Source organism: Nuphar pumila, chromosome 15 (genome assembly GCF_984573655.1).
Source record: "Nuphar pumila chromosome 15, dmNupPumi1.hap1.1, whole genome shotgun sequence".
NCBI classification, from domain to species: Eukaryota; Viridiplantae; Streptophyta; class Magnoliopsida; order Nymphaeales; family Nymphaeaceae; genus Nuphar; species Nuphar pumila.
The window spans coordinates 87,851,004-87,869,723 of NC_143263.1; the positions used below are offsets into that span (position 1 = coordinate 87,851,004).

Below are 18,720 nucleotides of genomic sequence, written 5' to 3' on the forward strand. Positions count from 1 at the left end.
ATGCTGGTGCCAAACTTTAGAGGACAATATCCACATATATGCACACAGGATATATATATATATATATATATATATATATATCCGAGTCCCCGTGTCCAAAAATTTTAAAATTGTGCCGCACCCGCACCCATGTGACATAGTATATATGATGTATGTGTGTAAATGAAGCTCTGTTGCTTCATTTAGGAATCAGAATATTGCAACACATTGTTAATTGGTCAATTTATACGTTATGTTTATGATCTATTTTCTTTAAACATATGGATTATTTTCTTGGAATAGAAACAGTTGCATGTGTGTGTGTGTGTGTGTGTGTGAAGCTGATCTTTCGCTGCACAGGGAAAGGACAAAACTGCGGAAGAGCGAAGGATTTCCATTTGCGTATTTGATGATGTTGCAGAACAGTGCCGTGAGGCTGCAATTAAGTCAGTCTTGTCCTTGTTTCTGTAGTGTATATTAGTCATTCCAGTCTTTCAATCTTTCATGTACTTACTGTACTCTCTTTTGGACAGGTATTATGATACTTTCCTTCCGTTCTTGTTAGAAGCATGCAATGATCAGAACCCGGATGTCAGACAGGTTCCAACACAGATCTGTCAGGCTGCATTACTATTTCACACCCCTCTATTACTCTTCATCTTACGTTAATATCTCTTTCCAGGCTGCTGTTTATGGGATTGGTGTGTGTGCAGAATTTGGTGGGTTGAAATTTAAGTCTTTGGTTGGAGGTATTTGCCATATATGTCTGCTTGCTGTCTTTTATCAACAGGAGGCCCATATTGACATTTAATTAGTTCTTTATCATTATTTATTCTTTGCAGAGGCCCTTTCAAGACTAAATGTTGTAATAAGGCAGCCTGATGCACTTCTCTCAGATAATGTGATGGCTTATGATAATGCTATTTCAGCTCTAGGAAAAATATGCCAATTCCATCGTGACAGCATAGATGCTTCCCAGGTGTGTTTTTGATATTTTGTCTTTAAACAATTGTTTTTTGTGTTTTCATTAGTGAATTTATTAATTAAAGGTGAAGAAGGTGAGAAGGGGTCACCAAATTACAGTTAATATACATCTATAAACTTAAACCAATTTCACCAATCCATGAAGATCCATATCAAGCCATTTTTCCCTTGCGGACAAAAGAACATCAATCCTGTGAGAACGTCTCCTGAATAAGTTTTCCTGAACAAACAGACAATAAAGAAGAGAATGAAATAAATGAGGAAATGGTTCCCAATGGAGATGTCGCCAATTGTGGGTGGCGTAATCTTGTATTTATAATATAATACCAAAGATTACAATAATATCCCTGACTTAGTTGGGTATTTATGATATACACATTACATGGAATTACATGGATCCGATCTAGATCCGATCTAACCAACATACTCTTAACATGACCCCTCAAACTGAACATGGTTGAGAACCATGGACAGTTTGGATTTTGAATCCCAGTACAACAAGAAGGGCCTTGATGAATAAATCTGCCACTTAGTCTTTTCCGCAAATAAACATAGGATGAATCTCCTTGGATTCAATTTTTTCTCTGACTAAATGGTGGTTTATGTCCACATATTTTATTTTTTCATGTTGAACTGGATTAGTGGAAATCTATGTCACAGGGATTCGGCTAGCAGGGTGCCGCACCCGCGTCGACGCGGGTGCGGGTGCGGCACCGGGTGCGGTCAACCCGAGGGTCATTTTGCCAAGAAATTTTGTTTTTTAATATATGTCACAGGGATTCTCCAACTAGCTGCCGCACCCGCATCCGATGCGGTCAACCTGACCCTGGGTGCAGTCAACGCACCCAAGGTCATTTATGTCCTACTTTTGGACTATATATATTTTGCCGCATCCCCGCACCCGAATTTTCTGGAAGTGGCGCACCCGCACCCACACCCATGTGACATAGGTGGAAATAGAAACTGCACTACGGTTGTCATAGTAGACTAGAGAGCTGGAGATGGATTGGTGCAGGATACATAAAATATGCTTAATCCAAGTGATTTCAGCAGTCATGGCTGCCATGACCCTATACTCTGCCTCGAATGCACAACTGTTTTCTGCTTACCCAAGAGACTAGATGAGAAACTAAATAAACACCATAACTTGTGACTGATCTCTTTGTAGTTGGATCATGAGCCCAATCAACATCTGAGTAAGCAATCACCTTGATGGAATGATGGGTGTGCTCACGGGTTGGTCTCATGTAGACAAGTCCATTAGAAATAGTGCCTTTGATATACTGTAAGATTCACTTCACCACTTTCATATGTTTTGTCTGAGCCCTATGCATGTACTAAGAGACCTGATTCACAACAAAAATTAAATCAGGTCTAGTGAGGGTCAAATACTGAAGAGATCCAACTATGCTCTGATATTTTTTGGGATCTTCCAAATAGGTTTCATCTGCTGAGCTTACACTACAAAACATGTGAACAGCCATCAGAGTATCCATGGGCTAACATTGTAACATTCCATTTTGTTGTAAAATATCACGAGCATATTTTTGCTGGGAAAGAATAAGATGATCGGGTTGTTGGTCCACCCGCATTCCAAGAAAGAATCGAAGAGGACCCAAGTCTTTCATATGAAATGCCTTGTGCAACAGTGACTTTATCTCATTAATCTTTCTTGTGCTATTTCTTGTAATGATGATATCATCGACATAAACCAAGATAATAGTGATGTCTGATTGTACTTTTTGCATGAATAATGAATAGTCACAATGGCTTCTCTCAAATCCAAGGGTTTTCACAACAATACAGAAGCCTGCTTAAGACCGTAAATAGCTTTTTGCAATCTTAATATAGAGGTGTTTGTGTCTCCTTCTGAATACCCAAGTGGATGCTTCATATACACTTCTTCACACAAATCCTTGTGTAAAAATGCATTTTTAACATCTAACTAGAATAACTTTCATCCATGCAATACAGCCCATGCTAAGACAATTCAAATTGTTTCAATTTTGACCAGAGGGCTGAATGTTTCATCAAAATCTAAGCCTTGCTCCAGTGTATACCCCTTTGCCATGAATCTAGCTTTGAAATGCTCAATGTTGCCATCTGACATGCGTTTAATCTTATATACCTATCGATATCCAACAACATTCTTATCGAGTGTCTTGGGAACCACTTCCCAGTTATGACATTCATGGAGATCAGCAATTTCATTGTTTATAGCCTCCGTCCAGCTAGAATCAAGGCTTGCTTCTGCAAAAGACTTGAGCTCTTGAATATGAGCTGCAGCATATGTGTAAAAATCTAGTGAAAAGGATTCGTAGCTTACCCATGTAGATGGCGGATTCCTGACTCGAGTACTCACACGAGTAGGAGCAGCTGCTGAAGATCCTAAATTAGAACCATCATGTGTTGAAGTTATATGACTAGGAGTCTATTGGCTGTTGTTGCTGTTGATGATCAGAAATAGAAGAAAATACTACACCTTGTGACTGTACCGGGATGGCATTGCTGGACTGTTGTGCTGATCTCCTTCTAGCGCAGACCTGATCAAAGAAATAAAACTGATTTGCCTTTGGTGCATGAGAATCTGGATAAGCAATCGTGCTGAATGAAGATGGGACATCTGTTTAATTATGTATATATAAATATATATATACATATACTTATATATATATATACATTAGTGTATATATATAAGTATATATACGTATATATGTATATATACATAATTATATTTTCCTTTTCTGTTTTGTATAAACCAAAAACCCGATAGGGGTATTTTGGTAATTCCCAAATGTACCTTTTTATTTTTCTCTTTTTCCCTTTTTTCTTTTTTCTTTTTTATTTCTTCTTTTTGCTTTTTGGAATCATAAAGGGGCCCCACCCATCTAGTCGTTGGGGCCCCAACAGTCATATTTATGACCGTTGGGGCTCCCAACGACTAGAAGGGAGCCCCCTTTATGGGTCCTCTTTAGTGCTTCCCTCCTCTATTTAAAGAGGAGGTTCCCCCTTGTAAATGTATGGGTTTTTACACCCTTCTCTTCCTTTCTTCAGTAAATCCAACTTATGACTTTAAGTCATTTCCTATATTTGTGAGTTTTGTGTGTGCACATTTGGTGTTTGTGTTCTTGGCTCTTGTAGTCACTCTTAAGGAGTGACTTTTGCTCTATTGGTGCTTCCGCCTCTTTTCATTACATGGTATCAAAGCTCGGTTGGTGATTGGGCTTCTCTTTTAACATCTTGAAAAGCGTGCCTCTCAAAGTTTTGAAGAAAGGAAGTATATTTGGTGTCGATGGAACGTGACTCTAAAGTGGAGCTCTCTTTCAAGCTAAATGGGTCCAACTATCTCATGTGGGCCTCCGCTATGGAAAATCATCTAAGAGGTAAGAAACTTTGGGGTTTTATTATGGGGACTACTCCCGAACCCTCTCTTGTTCTTACCAAAATTGAAAATGAAGTTGAAAAGGCTTTAGATGGCGATGAGCGCATCAAAGCCATTAATGAACATCAATCCAAAATCGAGGATTGGGAAAGTAACCATGCCAAAATCTTGGCATGGTTTATGAACAACGTAGATCTTAAAAATTGTGCCAATATTGCCAAGTTTAGAAGAGCCAATGAGGCTTGGTTTTTTCTTAAGGGTATGTATACCCAAAAGGATCTTGCTCGGCAATTCTTTTGCCAAGAAAAAATTCGTTCCACCAAACAAATGGATATGAGTGTCCGGGACTATTTTAGCTCTCTAACTCCTCTTTGGGATGAGCTTGCCCTTCTTGAGCCCAAATGGGTTGCTCCACAAGACATTGAACTAAGAAGGGAACAAATTGAAAAGGAGCACTTTTTTCAATTCCTTCATGGACTTCGCCCGGAATTTGAACAAGTGAGGGCATCTCTTCTCCATAGAAGCAAAGCCTTACCTATTGAAGATGCTCTTGCCGAGGTATGTCAAGAAGAAACTCGACTTGGCTTGAGCATTAGGAATGATGAAGTTTTGGCCGTTAATAGGCCCGGTTCTAATGTTAAAGCATATAGACCTCCCCACTTTAACAAAAATATCAATGGGCCTAGAAAGGGAATCATATGCCACTATTGTAATGAACCGGGACACATTAGACCGGTTTGTCCTAAGCTTAAAGGAAAGGTTGCCGCGGTTGGAGAAAATTCTCCAAAGAAGGAAGAAAGTACCAAAGAAGGAGATATCAAAGAAACTCTTAATCATATCTCCGAAGTTCTCCAACACCTTCTCAAGTCTTCTCCTTCAACATCCGGAGCCGCCATCGCCTACTCTTCATCACCTCCAGGTATGTGGATACTAGACTCTGGTGCTTCTTTCCATATGACATCTCATAAAAACTCCCTTTCCAATGTTTTTTCCGAACCTATGTCCTCCTATGTCTCAACGGCCGATGGAACGTCTTTAAAAATTGAAAGTATTGGAACACTTGACTTCAAAAATTCTCAAAATTTCTTTGTTCCTAAAGTAAGAGTTGTTCCAAAAATTAATTTAAATCTTTTTTCCGTTTCCCAAATCACCGACCATGGATGTCAAGTCTCTTTCTCACCTAAAGATTACATCGTGCAGGATCTCCAGTCAGGAAAGCTGATTGGGCAAGGCCATAGAAGGGGTGATCTCTATTTTATGGACTTTTTGACGCTTCCATCTAAGTCATCTTGCAATCTTGTTAAAGATAAAAGTATTGGAATTTGGCATGAGAGACTTGGTCATCCAAATTTTGTAAAAATGTCTCTTTTCCCTTTTTTGAACAATACTTGTAAAGACAATCACATGACTTGTAAAGATTGCATTTTTGGGAAATCTAAAGCTATTCCGTTTCCTCAAAGAAGTTATTTTGCCACTCGGCCATTTGAACTTGTTCATTCCGATGTGTGGGGACCTTCCCCTATTTTATCTAAAGGAGTTTTTTCGTATTATGTGGTATTTATTGATGACTTCACTAGATTTACATGGATATACTTCTTAAGTCGCAAATCTGAAGTCTTCTCGTTCTTTAAAGAATTTCATGCTATGGTTAAAAATCAATTTTTGGGAAATCTATCTATTCTTAGGTCCGATTCGGGAGGTGAATATATGTCTAATGATTTTCAAACTTACTTAAAAGAAAATGGAATTTGTCATCAACGTTCTTGTCCCAACACTCTGCAACAAAATGGTCTTGCGGAAAGAAAGCATAAGCACATAATAGAAACTACAAGAACATTATTGATTTCAAAAAATATCCCACCGAAGCGGTTCTAACTTCAACATATCTCATCAATAGAATCCCTTCATCCTCTTTGAAAAATCTTTCTCCATTTGAAAAACTTTACAATATGTCTCCCGATTATAAAAGATTAAGAATTTTTGGATGTAAATGCTTTGTTTTAACTCGCAAAAATGATAAACTTTCTCCTAGAGCTATTGAATGTATGTTTTTGGGATATGGCGAAAAACAAAAAGGATATCGATGTTTTGACATCCTTAATAATAAACTTTATATCTCAAAAGATGTCACATTCCTCGAAGAAGAAAATGGTTTTTCGCATCAACCAAATGAAAATATTGACTATTCCTTTTTATTTGACTTGTTACCTCAAGAAAACATCATAGATGATCATATTGATCTTAATGAACCTCTTGAAGATCTTGTTGAACATCCAAATAATGATCAAAACTTAGAAGAGAATGCTTCAAGACAAATACAAGTCTACTCTAGAAGGAATGAAAGAAATCCTCCATGTGCCCTTGAAAGATTTTCTCAAAATGAGTCGATAGAAGAAACCTCTCAAAGAAGATCAAATCGCATTCCTAAGATTCCAAATAGATTTGTTTCTTATGACTCTTTTTCCCCTAATTATCGAGCATGTCTTCTTGCTCTTCACTCATTTCATGAACCATCACATTACAATGATGCTAAACAATATGATCATTGGAATGAAGCTATGGAGCTTGAACTTGATGCCCTTAAAAAGGCACAAACTTGGGAAGTCATTGATCCTCCCAATGGCAAGAAACCCATTGGATGTAGATGGGTGTTTAAAGTAAAAACTAAGAGTGATGGTTTATTGGAAAGATATAAGGCTAGGTTGGTAGCCAAAGGTTATGCCCAAGAGTATGGGGTAGACTATGATGAAACTTTTGCCCCGGTTGCTCGAATGACTAGTGTTCGAGCCCTTATTGCTATAGCTTCTGTCAAAAAATGGCCCATCTTTCAACTTGATGTTAAAAATGCTTTTTTGAATGGTAATTTAAATGAAGAAGTTTATATGGAACCACCTCCAGGTATGAATTTAAATGGAAAAGTTTTAAAATTAAAAAAGGCTTTATATGGACTTAAGCAAGCTCCTAAAGCTTGGTATGACAGGTTTAGTACTGTATTAATCAATTTAGGTTTTTCTTCTTGTTATACTGACACTGCTCTTTTTGTCAAAAGAACAGGTGACTCCATTATTATGCTTCTATTGTATGTTGATGATATGATCATCACTGGGAATGACAAAAAGGGAGTAAATGATGTTAAGTCTATATTAAAAGATACTTTTGATATGTCTGACCTTGGTTATTTGAGATATTTTTTAGGAATTGAAGTGGCCTATTCAGCACGAGGGTACATCTTATCTCAAATAAAGTTAGTTGCGGAAATTTGTACCAAGTCAGGAATATCTGATGAAAAGAAAGTGGAGACCCCTGAAGTTATCAATGCGAAACTAAGACTTGAAGATGGTGTTCCTCTTGAAGATCCAACCCCCTACCGCCAATTAATTGGATCCCTCACCTATCTATCCATCACACGTCCAGATATAGCTCATGCGGTTCATGCAGCGAGCCAATTTCAGCACGCTCCTACTACGGTTCATATGGCGGCCGTAATGAGAATTGTGCGATATATCAAAAATACCATCTCCAAGGGACTCTTCTTATCCTCTTCCTCATCTCTTGAATTAACTGCTTTTACTGATGCTGACTGGGGAGGAAATCCCAATGATCGGATCTCAATTACGGGTCTTTGCATTTTTTTAGGTGAATCTCTCATCTCGTGGAGATGCAAGAAGCAGCAGAAGGTCTCCTTATCATCTACTGAAGCTGAATATCGAGCTATGACAATGACAACTATGGAGATTGTGTGGCTCAAAAGTCTTCTTAGTGACATGGGCGTTAACATTTTCACTCCCACCAAGCTCTGTTGTGATAACAAGAGTGCGATATACATTGCCAGCAATCACACTTTTCATGAGCGGACCAAACATATCGAAATGGATTGTCATTATGTTCGAGACGAATATCTCAAAGGAACCATCACATTGCCATATGTCACTCCAGAGTATCAACTAGCTGACTTCTTCACCAAGGCGCTCCCAACTCCACGATTCATGTTTCTTCTTGGCAAACTTTCGGTCTTCTCCCCGTAAAGTTTGAGGGGGCGTGTTAAATTATGTATATATAAATATATATATACATATACTTATATATATATATACATTAGTATATATATATAAGTATATATACGTATATATGTATATATACATAATTATATTTTCTTTTTCTGTTTTGTATAAACCAAAAACCCGATAGGGGTATTTTGGTAATTCCCAAATGTACCTTTTTATTTTTCTCTTTTTCCCTTTTTTCTTTTTTCTTTTTTATTTCTTCTTTTTGCTTTTTGGAATCATAAAGGGGGCCCACCCATCTAGTCGTTGGGGCCCCAACAGTCATATTTATGACCGTTGGGGCTCCCAACGACTAGAAGGGAGCCCCCTTTATGGGTCCTCTTTAGTGCTTCCCTCCTCTATTTAAAGAGGAGGTTCCCCCTTGTAAATGTATGGGTTTTTACACCCTTCTCTTCCTTTCTTCAATAAATCCAACTTATGACTTTAAGTCATTTCCTATATTTGTGAGTTTTGTGTGTGCACATTTGGTGTTTGTGTTCTTGGCTCTTGTAGTCACTCTTAAGGAGTGACTTTTGCTCTATTGGTGCTTCCACCTCTTTTCATTACAACATCAACATTACTATGTCCTGCACTTGTTACCACGTGAGGAAGGTCAGAAAGAATGCAAGAGGTCGAAATTAGATTTCTGTTGGTTGCCACACATGTTCTCATTGAAAACATGTGCAATTATAACTTTGTTAGCAGCATGATCAAAACAGTGATAACCCATAAATTCATCATCATACCCAATTAATTGGCACACGTGGCCCTGTGAGAGAGTTTATTTCTCAAACTTGTTGATATGAACAAAACATTGAAAACCATAGTTTTTTAGCCTTGTGTAATCTGGATGAACACCATACAACCTATGTAACACGAACTCTTCTAACAGGGCCCTGCACCCGTGTCGCACCTGCACCCAGGCGGGTACGACACTTGAACACAACTTCCTTTGTGTTAGGTGAAGTCAACCACACTAAGGTCCATTTCTATCTAAAAGTAGATTCAGTTAACCCTAATGAAGTCCATTTTTATCTATACTATATATAAATACATAAATGCATACACATACACGCAATGTTAACTTAAAACTGTTAAAAATTATATATATATATACCCTTCCTGCACCCCCGCAACATCCCCGCATTCGCACCTGTACCCCCACCTATGTGACATAGCTTACAACAGAAAATAGGTTGACTATCCTCCAAGAGTGAAGTGATATGTGAAAAGCTTTCGTACATAGACCCTCTTTTAAATTCACATCATATATCATCGTTAGGGTTGTTTCGACCACATGTCCATGCTTGCATTTAGCGACTCCATTTTGTTGACAAGTTCTAGGACAATTCAACTCACGTTGAATACCATTATCATGTAGAAACATGTAAACTCATTTGACATGTATTTACCACCACTATCACTTTGCTGGGGAGGTTTTTTCTTGAGAATTGAATTTCCATATACGATTTGAATTGACGAAATATTGGAAAGACTTGGTCAGAATAGGTGAAGGACCCCATACATCAGAATGAATGAGTTCAAAAGTAAATGAAACCCTTTTAAGAGTGTTCATGACTTTTACAAACTCGACAACTAACACAAGAGGAGACACTTCGGTCTTTAACATCAGTAAGACCTTTATTACACAAACTATTAAGAATACTGAAGTTGCAATGTCCTAATCTACGGTGCCCGATATTGGCATCCTAACCAGTAACAGACTTTGATGAAGAAAACAAGGCAAAGTTAGCTGAAAAATGAGGAGTAGACGATGAGGTAAATGACGAGGTTGGGGTTTCATCAAGCAGGCATAGATTTTTGCATCTTCTTCCCTCAATGAGCGTTTGATTCATATGAATGCCTTTCATAGAAACATAAGACATAGAAATTGTGACATAGGAATTAGTGTCTTGACATATCTGAGAAACAAAAATTAAATCTTTTTTAAGATTAGGAACAAGAAAAATATTTGACAAAGGAAGGAAACCTCTACTGGTGGGGACAATAGTAGTGCCCATATGAACAATGTGGTGATGCTTTTTATCTCTATTAATCACACGTCCATTTTTATGATAAGGTTAAGAATAAGTGTGTTTACCTGAATCTCCCATAACATGATTTGCGGCCTCGGAGTCCAAGAACTATCCTTGATGAGACCCTGATGGAGTTACACACCAGGCTGCATTGCCCAAGAGCACCCTGTAGGATTATGTGGCTGTTGAATATCTAGTTGTCCAAAACCAGCGCTAAGGGTATCCATATCATAAGGAGATGCAACTGATGAAGTTGTTGCAGTGGGGTAACTCTATGAAATTAGCTGGAACTCATGGTTGCAAACCAGCCGTGGGTTAAGAAACTGCAGACATCCTACAACTTTTTCATGGTGCCGGAGGGGATATGTAGCAGAAGTTCTCGTGAAAGAGTGGCCATGATGAATGCAACTGCTGTTCGATCATCTTTCTGCCAAGCAATAAAAATACGATTGTGAATTTGGGATTGCACCACCTTTTCTGAACCTCCTTCCTGCACTAAAGTTATTTGGAAAATAAATTTCAAAGGTACAGGGATCGACCTGTCAAGGTATCCCATTAAATCATAACTTCACAAGAAAGGGTTGATTTGCTTTTTTCAGATAATGAAATTTGTGGAATCAAACTTTTCGGCGACGAGATGGCTGAGGAAAGAAGCATTGAGCCCCAACCATTGAGAAAATTATGGGAACAACGGAAATCACAAGAACAATAGAAATCACGGGAACAAATAACGGAAAGATAAAACAAAGAACGAATAGGTGTTAAAAATACATATACATACATATATATATATATATATACATGTCTATATATATAAAATTCATTTGTAATATTCTTTTGTAAAACCCAATAGGGGTATTTTAGTCTTTTTACATAGTTGTTTCTAGAAACAACTATTTTATTTTTTGCTTTATTAAATGTAATCCTTTATTTTATTTATTTTTTCTTTTTTCTTTTCTTTTGGAAGCACATTGGGGGTCTCACCATCGAGTCGTTGGGACCCCCAACGGTCATAAATATGATTGTTGGGGGCTCCCAACGATTCTATGTGGGAGCCCCCAATGGTCTCTCACTCTTCTCTTTTTGTATAAATAGGGGTATTCTCCCCTTGTATCATTTATGCCTTTCAAGGCTCAATCCAATAAACATTCTATCATATTTTTCATGTTTGTATAGCCTTTTAGGCTTTTATATTGTCCCTTTGTGGACTTCTTGTTTGAATGCCGTAGTGCTTGTCCATTATTGGACTTTGTGAATGCTTGTGCATTCTTGGGTTACACTTCCACCTATTTCTTTACATGGTATCAGAGCTTGGTCCCTAGGAGAATAGATTGTGTGTGGCGATGGTTGTCTCGAAAAATATGCCACTCAAAATTGTGTGGCTTGGATTCAAGAAAAGTTCTTATCCGGTATGTATCTCATATTTTCTTAAAGTGTCTTTTGTATTATTTATCTCATGTATTGTGTATTTATGTATCTCATTTACGTATATGTATCTCTATTTTAAATAGTAGCCTCTTGTTAAATATGTTAAAAATGAATAGGTTTTTTGGAGTAATTGTTAAATCTCGCACGTAAGCATATCATCATAAAAATTATATTTTATAAAGATAAATGATTCCTTTAAAAATCTTAAGTATTGTTCTTTTCGTATGGCTAATTCCTTTGTTATATGCATTTGATTTTTATTGAAATTGATAGTTTTAGGCATATGTTAAAATATGATTTTTAGGTATATTATATGAATTTTATGAAAATTCTAGAAACTTGTATGATGTATCTTATGTTATCATGTTTTCCTTAACTCTTTGGTAATATCGTGGATATTTTTGCATACTCATGATTTCAACGATTCTCTCATTTTTTCCATTCAATAATATTCTTCTTTTGCTTTTTGGCATTTAATCCTTAGTGGGTTTTTGTGTATTTTGCACTTTATGTGCTTGTTTGGTTCTTTATTAAATCTTCTTGTGCTATCCCTTATAATATGTATTTTTGCATATCTCATTATAATGGTTAACTTTAAGATGTTTTCCTCATCATGCAAAACTAATTCTTTGAAAAACATTTTGGATTGATTATGCTTGAGAATGATCTTCAATATTTGTGTTCATCTCTATTCGACTTTTATGTAGAAAATAAATCTTGCATTGGATGCTTTGAATACATTTTATAATGTTAACTTGTTTTTCTCTAAAAATGTGTCATAGTTACACAAAATAGATTTCATTATGAATAATGTTTGGTATAATTTCATAGCTTATATATAACTATGAGTTATTAGATTATTTGCATGATTGGTAGTAATTATGCTTACTTTTGGGATTGTAAAAAGTTTTCCTAAAAGCTTTATATGTATTATTTCCTTAGTATTACATGTTTTGTTTGTCTCATAGTAGACTTTTGTTTATTAAAAGACTTCTTTTTAAGACAATATGTTCTTGTCTTCTTTTTAAAAATTATTAAATCTTTTGTATGTTACGTGCCCTAGTGCATCTTGTAACAACCCCAACTCATACTCAAGAAAAAGTGCATTTTAAAAAAAAATCAATTGTGGAAATCTTCCCAGAAACTCGGGGCCTTTACAGTTCCACCACAACTAAGAAGCTCGACACACCACAAGAGATCTTACACCCCATCTTTCAATCCAAACCCCAATTGAATCAATTTTATTAATTAAGAAATGATAGTCATGAGACAAATAAATAAGAACATTAGAGTGCAAAAAAGAAAATAAAAAGAAAGAGCCACACTGTCCATAGAATCTGTCAAGCAGTCATGTGATCCCCTCGTAGCTCCTCCCGTGAGAAAGTCACCTCATATACTAGACCTGTTACATAGCCACTATATTTTCCTGTCATATAGCCACCAGATTTTGTCCAGGTAATTTCATTAAGGCAAAATGATCCTCCATCGTTGTCCTTGATACCTATTGTAAACAAGACACATCATTCTTCACTTTTTTATTGTTTTGTAAGTCAAGCAGCAGTTATTTCTGCCACTAGGCAGAAATTGCTTGATAATACCTTGATCTGCCATGTCACTAGGATTAAGATTTCTTCAAATCATTAACTAGACTGAGTAGTAATTAGTCCAGATCCTTCCTGAAAGTATGATGTGATTTATAGAAATTTTGAGTTAATCAGTTCTGCAGAAAAATGGGAAGGAAGCTGCTTGGGCCAATACTTATCCTAAGAATGCAGTACACAATCGAGTCAGGAATTTAAAGGCAACTTTTGTAAACTAATGTTTTTGAATCTAATAAACTATAAGGGGAGTACACAGTCTCTTGATTGCAAGATTCTAGAATCATGCTATTTATATGTTACTAGGATCAGTAGACCATCTGCTTACACGGTAGACTTACACTGTATGTTGTAAGGTTTGGTTAATGGCTTGTGGCATAGATTAATGGCCACAAAGGTCCAACTATTGTGGGTTGGTTTTATCCAACCATCCTAGTTGATCAGTGCATTCAGACATGTGAAGGTGGATACATACAATTAATGTGCTGTGTGTGCATTGTACATATGCATATGTCATAGATGTGTGTGTGCATGCATGCTTGACGCTTTATAGATGGGTTTATCTGTGACTGCAGACTGTCAATGAAGAAAGCCGCTTTCATGTACCTTATATTGTCCATCTTGCTAAACAACTAAAGTAACTTATAAAACATTAATTATAACATCAATACTTTAGAAATAGACAATCAATAGTCAACATTATAGTCTGGGGCTTGCTTTTCTTCCTCTATGCTTTTCTCCAACATGAACTATACCTAAAAAAACAAAACTGATCAATGTAATTTTGGATATTGCTCTCTTTCCTTATTAAGTTGATAATATAGTGTATCCTGGTATGGTGTTTTCAAATGTAAATGTTCCCATGTTTATGATGCCCATCGTGCTTATAGATGCGCCATCATTAGTGTTATTAAATCATTTAGTAACTTCAAGGTGTACTGGTCATATTTAGCATGGCAACATATATTTAGCCATATCAAAGGATGTTGAGAAGGTTACTGGAGAATTTATGTGATGTATGCAGTCATTTTGTTTGGGTAGAGCTTATAAATCCAGTTCATTCATTAGCAAGTGTTTCTGCCTTTCTGGACTGTATTGGCCTGCTTTATGTGTTTGTTGACTTAAACTAATGTTTGTTTTTCAGGTAATTCCTGCCTGGTTAAGTTGCTTACCTATAAAGGGAGATCTTATTGAAGCCAAAATTGTACATGATCAACTTTGTTCAATGGTTGAGAGGTAAAAAAAAAACTTTTATTAGTGTCTTCTACTTTGCTTTCTGGATATTTCTTCTGCACTATAGTTGGTCTATTGTCTTTCTGCTTTATGTGACATCTATGACCTTATTGTTGATGTGGTGCTACTTGGTTCTCAACTGTTTGTTTGCAGGTCAGATATGGAACTCTTAGGGCCCAACAACCAGTATCTTCCCAAGATTGTTGCAGTGTTTGCTGAGGTAATTTTTGTGTCACGTGATTTCTTATCTTCTCAGATCACACAGCCACTGGCTTTCTGAAGTTCTTACAATTAAGATTTGCACTGGAAGCGTATAGGAGAAATGAAAATGTCTGAACTGGTGTTATAGGAATCGCCTAGGTATAGGAAGACACTTATTGGGAGGTGCAATTCGGAAGTAGGAAGCATTCAGAAACTGCAATTCCTGACTTCATTATTGCATACGTTTGTTAGATTATCTTAATAGAAAGTAATATGCGTATTTCATTTCTAAAAAGTAATGACTGTTTGGTCCTGGAATACTAAGAAGTTGGGACCCAATCTCAGTAATCTAACTTAATTCTAGGATCAGTTTCTCATAGAGCATTTTTTGTTGTTTGTGAAAATTTCTTTTTGTGATGCTAGTCTTTTCACATGTATATGCTACTGCTTTCTGCTATTCTATAGCCCATCATTTTGATGTTTTGTGTTGCCAAATATTTGCTGAGTTTCTTTCTTTTTAAAATTTGAAGGCAGTTTTTTTTTAATCATTTAGGGGGCATTTGATTGCAATGACACATCTTTCGTGATACGTTTCTAGAGTCATCCTTTTGGCTGAAGCAAAATTTTCCTTTTTGATTAACATGCATATATGTAGTTTTAGGGTAAAAAAGTTGGCCCCACTGGGATGGTACTTTCTTCCGTAGGGCTTCCTTTTTTATCACAGATTTTGATGTATCAGGGATTTAGGCACATTTTATGTATGCATCACTGTGATGTTGATTGTGGAATACCATGATGTGCTCACTACATTGGGTGGCATAATTTACTTCTACAGGTCATATGTGCGGGCAAGGATCTGGCAACAGAGCAAACTGCTAGCCGGATGATAAATCTTTTAAGACAGCTTCAGCAAACACTGCCACCGTCTGCTCTTGCATCAACTTGGTCCTCACTACAGCCTCAGCAACAACTTGCTTTGCAGTCAATTCTGTCTTCGTAGCTGATTCTAGGGAGATTGCAGACTTCAACTGCTTGGTGATTGTTTGGTTCTGTATGTGTTGTTTCCCAATTCTTTTCCCATGTCTCAAGTTCCATTGAGGGATAACCTGCAAGGCGAAGTGCTGTGTGGAGGTGATGCAATGTTGAAATGTCTTGTGGTGGTGTGTGTACATTATTGATAAAAGAAAGCAGGTTGGTTTTTTGGGTCATGTTGGTGAGCTAAGTGCGTGTAGCACAGTGATATTGAGGCAATTCTTGTCTCAGTTTTGATGATTGTCTCTGTTAATTTGATTTTGATAAACCTTGTGAAATATGAATTTCAATTTATTGTTTAAACGTATTCATCCTGATGGAACATGGGTTAGTGATGGCTTTACAGTTTGACGGCAGAAGGAAAATATAATTTTGGGAATAAATTATGTTTGTACCTAACCTTCCTGTTATCACATGATGCAATGATCCTTGATCGTTTCAACATGCGTGACATTCACCATGTCCTATGACATAACTCAAGGCAGTTGCTCCAATCCATACTTGTAATGTACGGAGAAATTAAGCCTTCAACATCCTCCATTTGATTGTTCAGTTCCTTAATTCTTCTGTAATAATTTCGATTTCTATTGGAGACCAACTCAAGAATGGGACCTCCGCAACCATTTTTTCTAATTGACTTGAGATTTGTGTTGCAAACCATAATAATCTATCTGTGAACATTTCAATGAGATCATCTATCAACCCGCTGCCTGTGTTAAATGCCGTATATCTTTAAGATAAATCTGGTGGAAGGGGGCATTCATTATGATTAGTGTCTAGGCCTTTCCCTGTTTCTAGAGCCTCGTGCAGTCTAAAGTGATTCTAGACTGCCGGGTGGTCCTTCCAATTTGATTAGGCAATTCCGGAGATGAATGCGGCGAAGGGTGTAGCCATGTCAGGTTGATCACACCTGATCCTGAATCAGATAAAAAAGTTTGACACCAATCCAATCTAATTCGGCTTCGGGTACAGCTGAAAATCGTGGACTCATATGGGTCAACAAGTTCGGGTATGTATCAGGTTGGGTACAGAAGAGTCTGTTCTTTAATAGACCCGTTTAAATTTTGGTTTGGTTCAGTTCTGCTTAAAAAAAATATACCCATATGGGTTAACGGGTTCCGGTATGATCGAAAGGATCTGCCGCTTCCACTGTTTAAAAAATGGTTACAAAGCCTTATGACATCTCTTGTGTGGATTTTCAAAACTTAGAGATGCTGGTTGGGATTTTTTAAAAGGAGATTTTAGCATGAAAGAGGTAATGAAGGTGGTTTGATCTCTCCCACATGGTAAGACAACCAGATTGGATGAGTTTTCTATTAACTTTTTTTAAGAAAAACTGAGACTGTGTTAAAAGGGACTTATTTGCATTGATGAATGACTTTTATGCGAATGCTAAGCTTCCATCCATTCGACACTCATACTTATTCCTAAGGAGACCAATTTCTTTGATATGTTCATGTTTCAAAATTATTTCAAAGGTCTTGGCTTCTAAGTTGAAGAGCCAAATTAGCTTGCTTGTTTTTTCCTTTCATGAATACATTCACTCCATCAAGCTTTCGGATAAGCCTTCGTTCATTCTGAAAATTGATCTTGAGAAAGCGTTTAATTCTCTTGATTGAGATTTTTTGCTTAATTGTTTGAGCTGCATGAATTTTTAGCACTAAGTGGCTTTCTTGGGCGAAAGGATTTCTTCAGGCTGCCTCTATTGTTGTCTCCATTAATGGGGAGAAGGGTCTTCCCTTCAAATCGAAAAAAAGGATTGAGTCAAGGAGATCCTCTTTCTCCTCTCTTATTTATTTTGGCCACAGAAGACAAGCAGGGTTGCTACGTGGCTGTAGGGTATCTAGCTTGATATCTATTAATGTAAAGTTCGCAAAATTTTCAGAATTTTGAAATGAATAAAAAAGGATTTTTTGTGAATTATTTTAATTAATTACCATTTTTTTTGAAAATTATTGATTGATTGATTAGCAAATTTATTATCGGTAATATTTTGACATTTAATCAAGTTATTTAATGATTAATTGAAAATTTTATGAGATCTTTGCATAGTATTTGGATCTCCATATGATTCTGGTCAACCCAAATGAATTTGAGAAGAGTTTAGACCTATAACGGGGTTTAGACCAGACCTAGAAGGTATTTGTATCCATTTGAGACCTAAATGGATCACCTCAAATATAGAAAGTATTTTAAATCCATTTAGAGATCCAAATGAATCTTACTAAGAAAATAAGATATCGAATCCACTTAGAGACCCAATTGAATCCCATTACGTAAAATGAAATTTGAACCCATTTGAAGACCCAATTAGTTCTCAATAAGTATATAAGGCTTTCAGATCCATTTGAGACTCAAATGAATCATATGAAGATAAAATAGATTTGTTTGGATTGGACTCAATTTGGTACCAAAATAGATCCTACTTAAAGAAAACAAAATTGGATTCACTTAAGATCCAAATGGATCTTTCTAGTCTACTATGAAAAATTGGTTAGGATCTACCTAAGGTCCAAATGGATCTCACTTTAGATAAATAGGATTTAGGTCCAATTAGATCCAAATGAATTTAATAAAATATATATAATATTTGTAATTTAAATTCAGGCCTAATGAGATTCAAGAGTGTCTCACCAAAACCCAAATCCAAACCATTCTATTTTTTCCTTAAAACCAATTTTTAAAACCCAAAAACATATATAGATTTCAAAATTTGCAAATCCCAAAAAAAAAAAATTCATTCCCCCAAAAGTCCCTAAGTCACCCCCCACCCCCCCTAAAACGTTCTATATAAAACCCCTTTA

General features: G+C 36.6%; 1 protein-coding gene across 1 annotated transcript in view; it reads left to right on the plus strand.

The window, feature by feature from the left end:
* LOC149815912 (uncharacterized) overlaps positions 1-16,219 on the plus strand; it is a 37,731-nt gene extending 21,512 nt beyond the window's left edge. Inside the window, exons 14-20 of the mRNA XM_089990056.1 lie at positions 340-425; positions 513-579; positions 662-728; positions 822-958; positions 14,595-14,686; positions 14,837-14,903; positions 15,720-16,219. Coding sequence (XP_089846182.1) covers positions 340-425; positions 513-579; positions 662-728; positions 822-958; positions 14,595-14,686; positions 14,837-14,903; positions 15,720-15,884 — 681 coding nt within the window. The 3' untranslated portion in view covers positions 15,885-16,219. The remainder of the gene's footprint in view (positions 1-339; positions 426-512; positions 580-661; positions 729-821; positions 959-14,594; positions 14,687-14,836; positions 14,904-15,719) is intronic.
* The last annotated feature ends 2,501 nt before the right edge of the window (positions 16,220-18,720 follow it).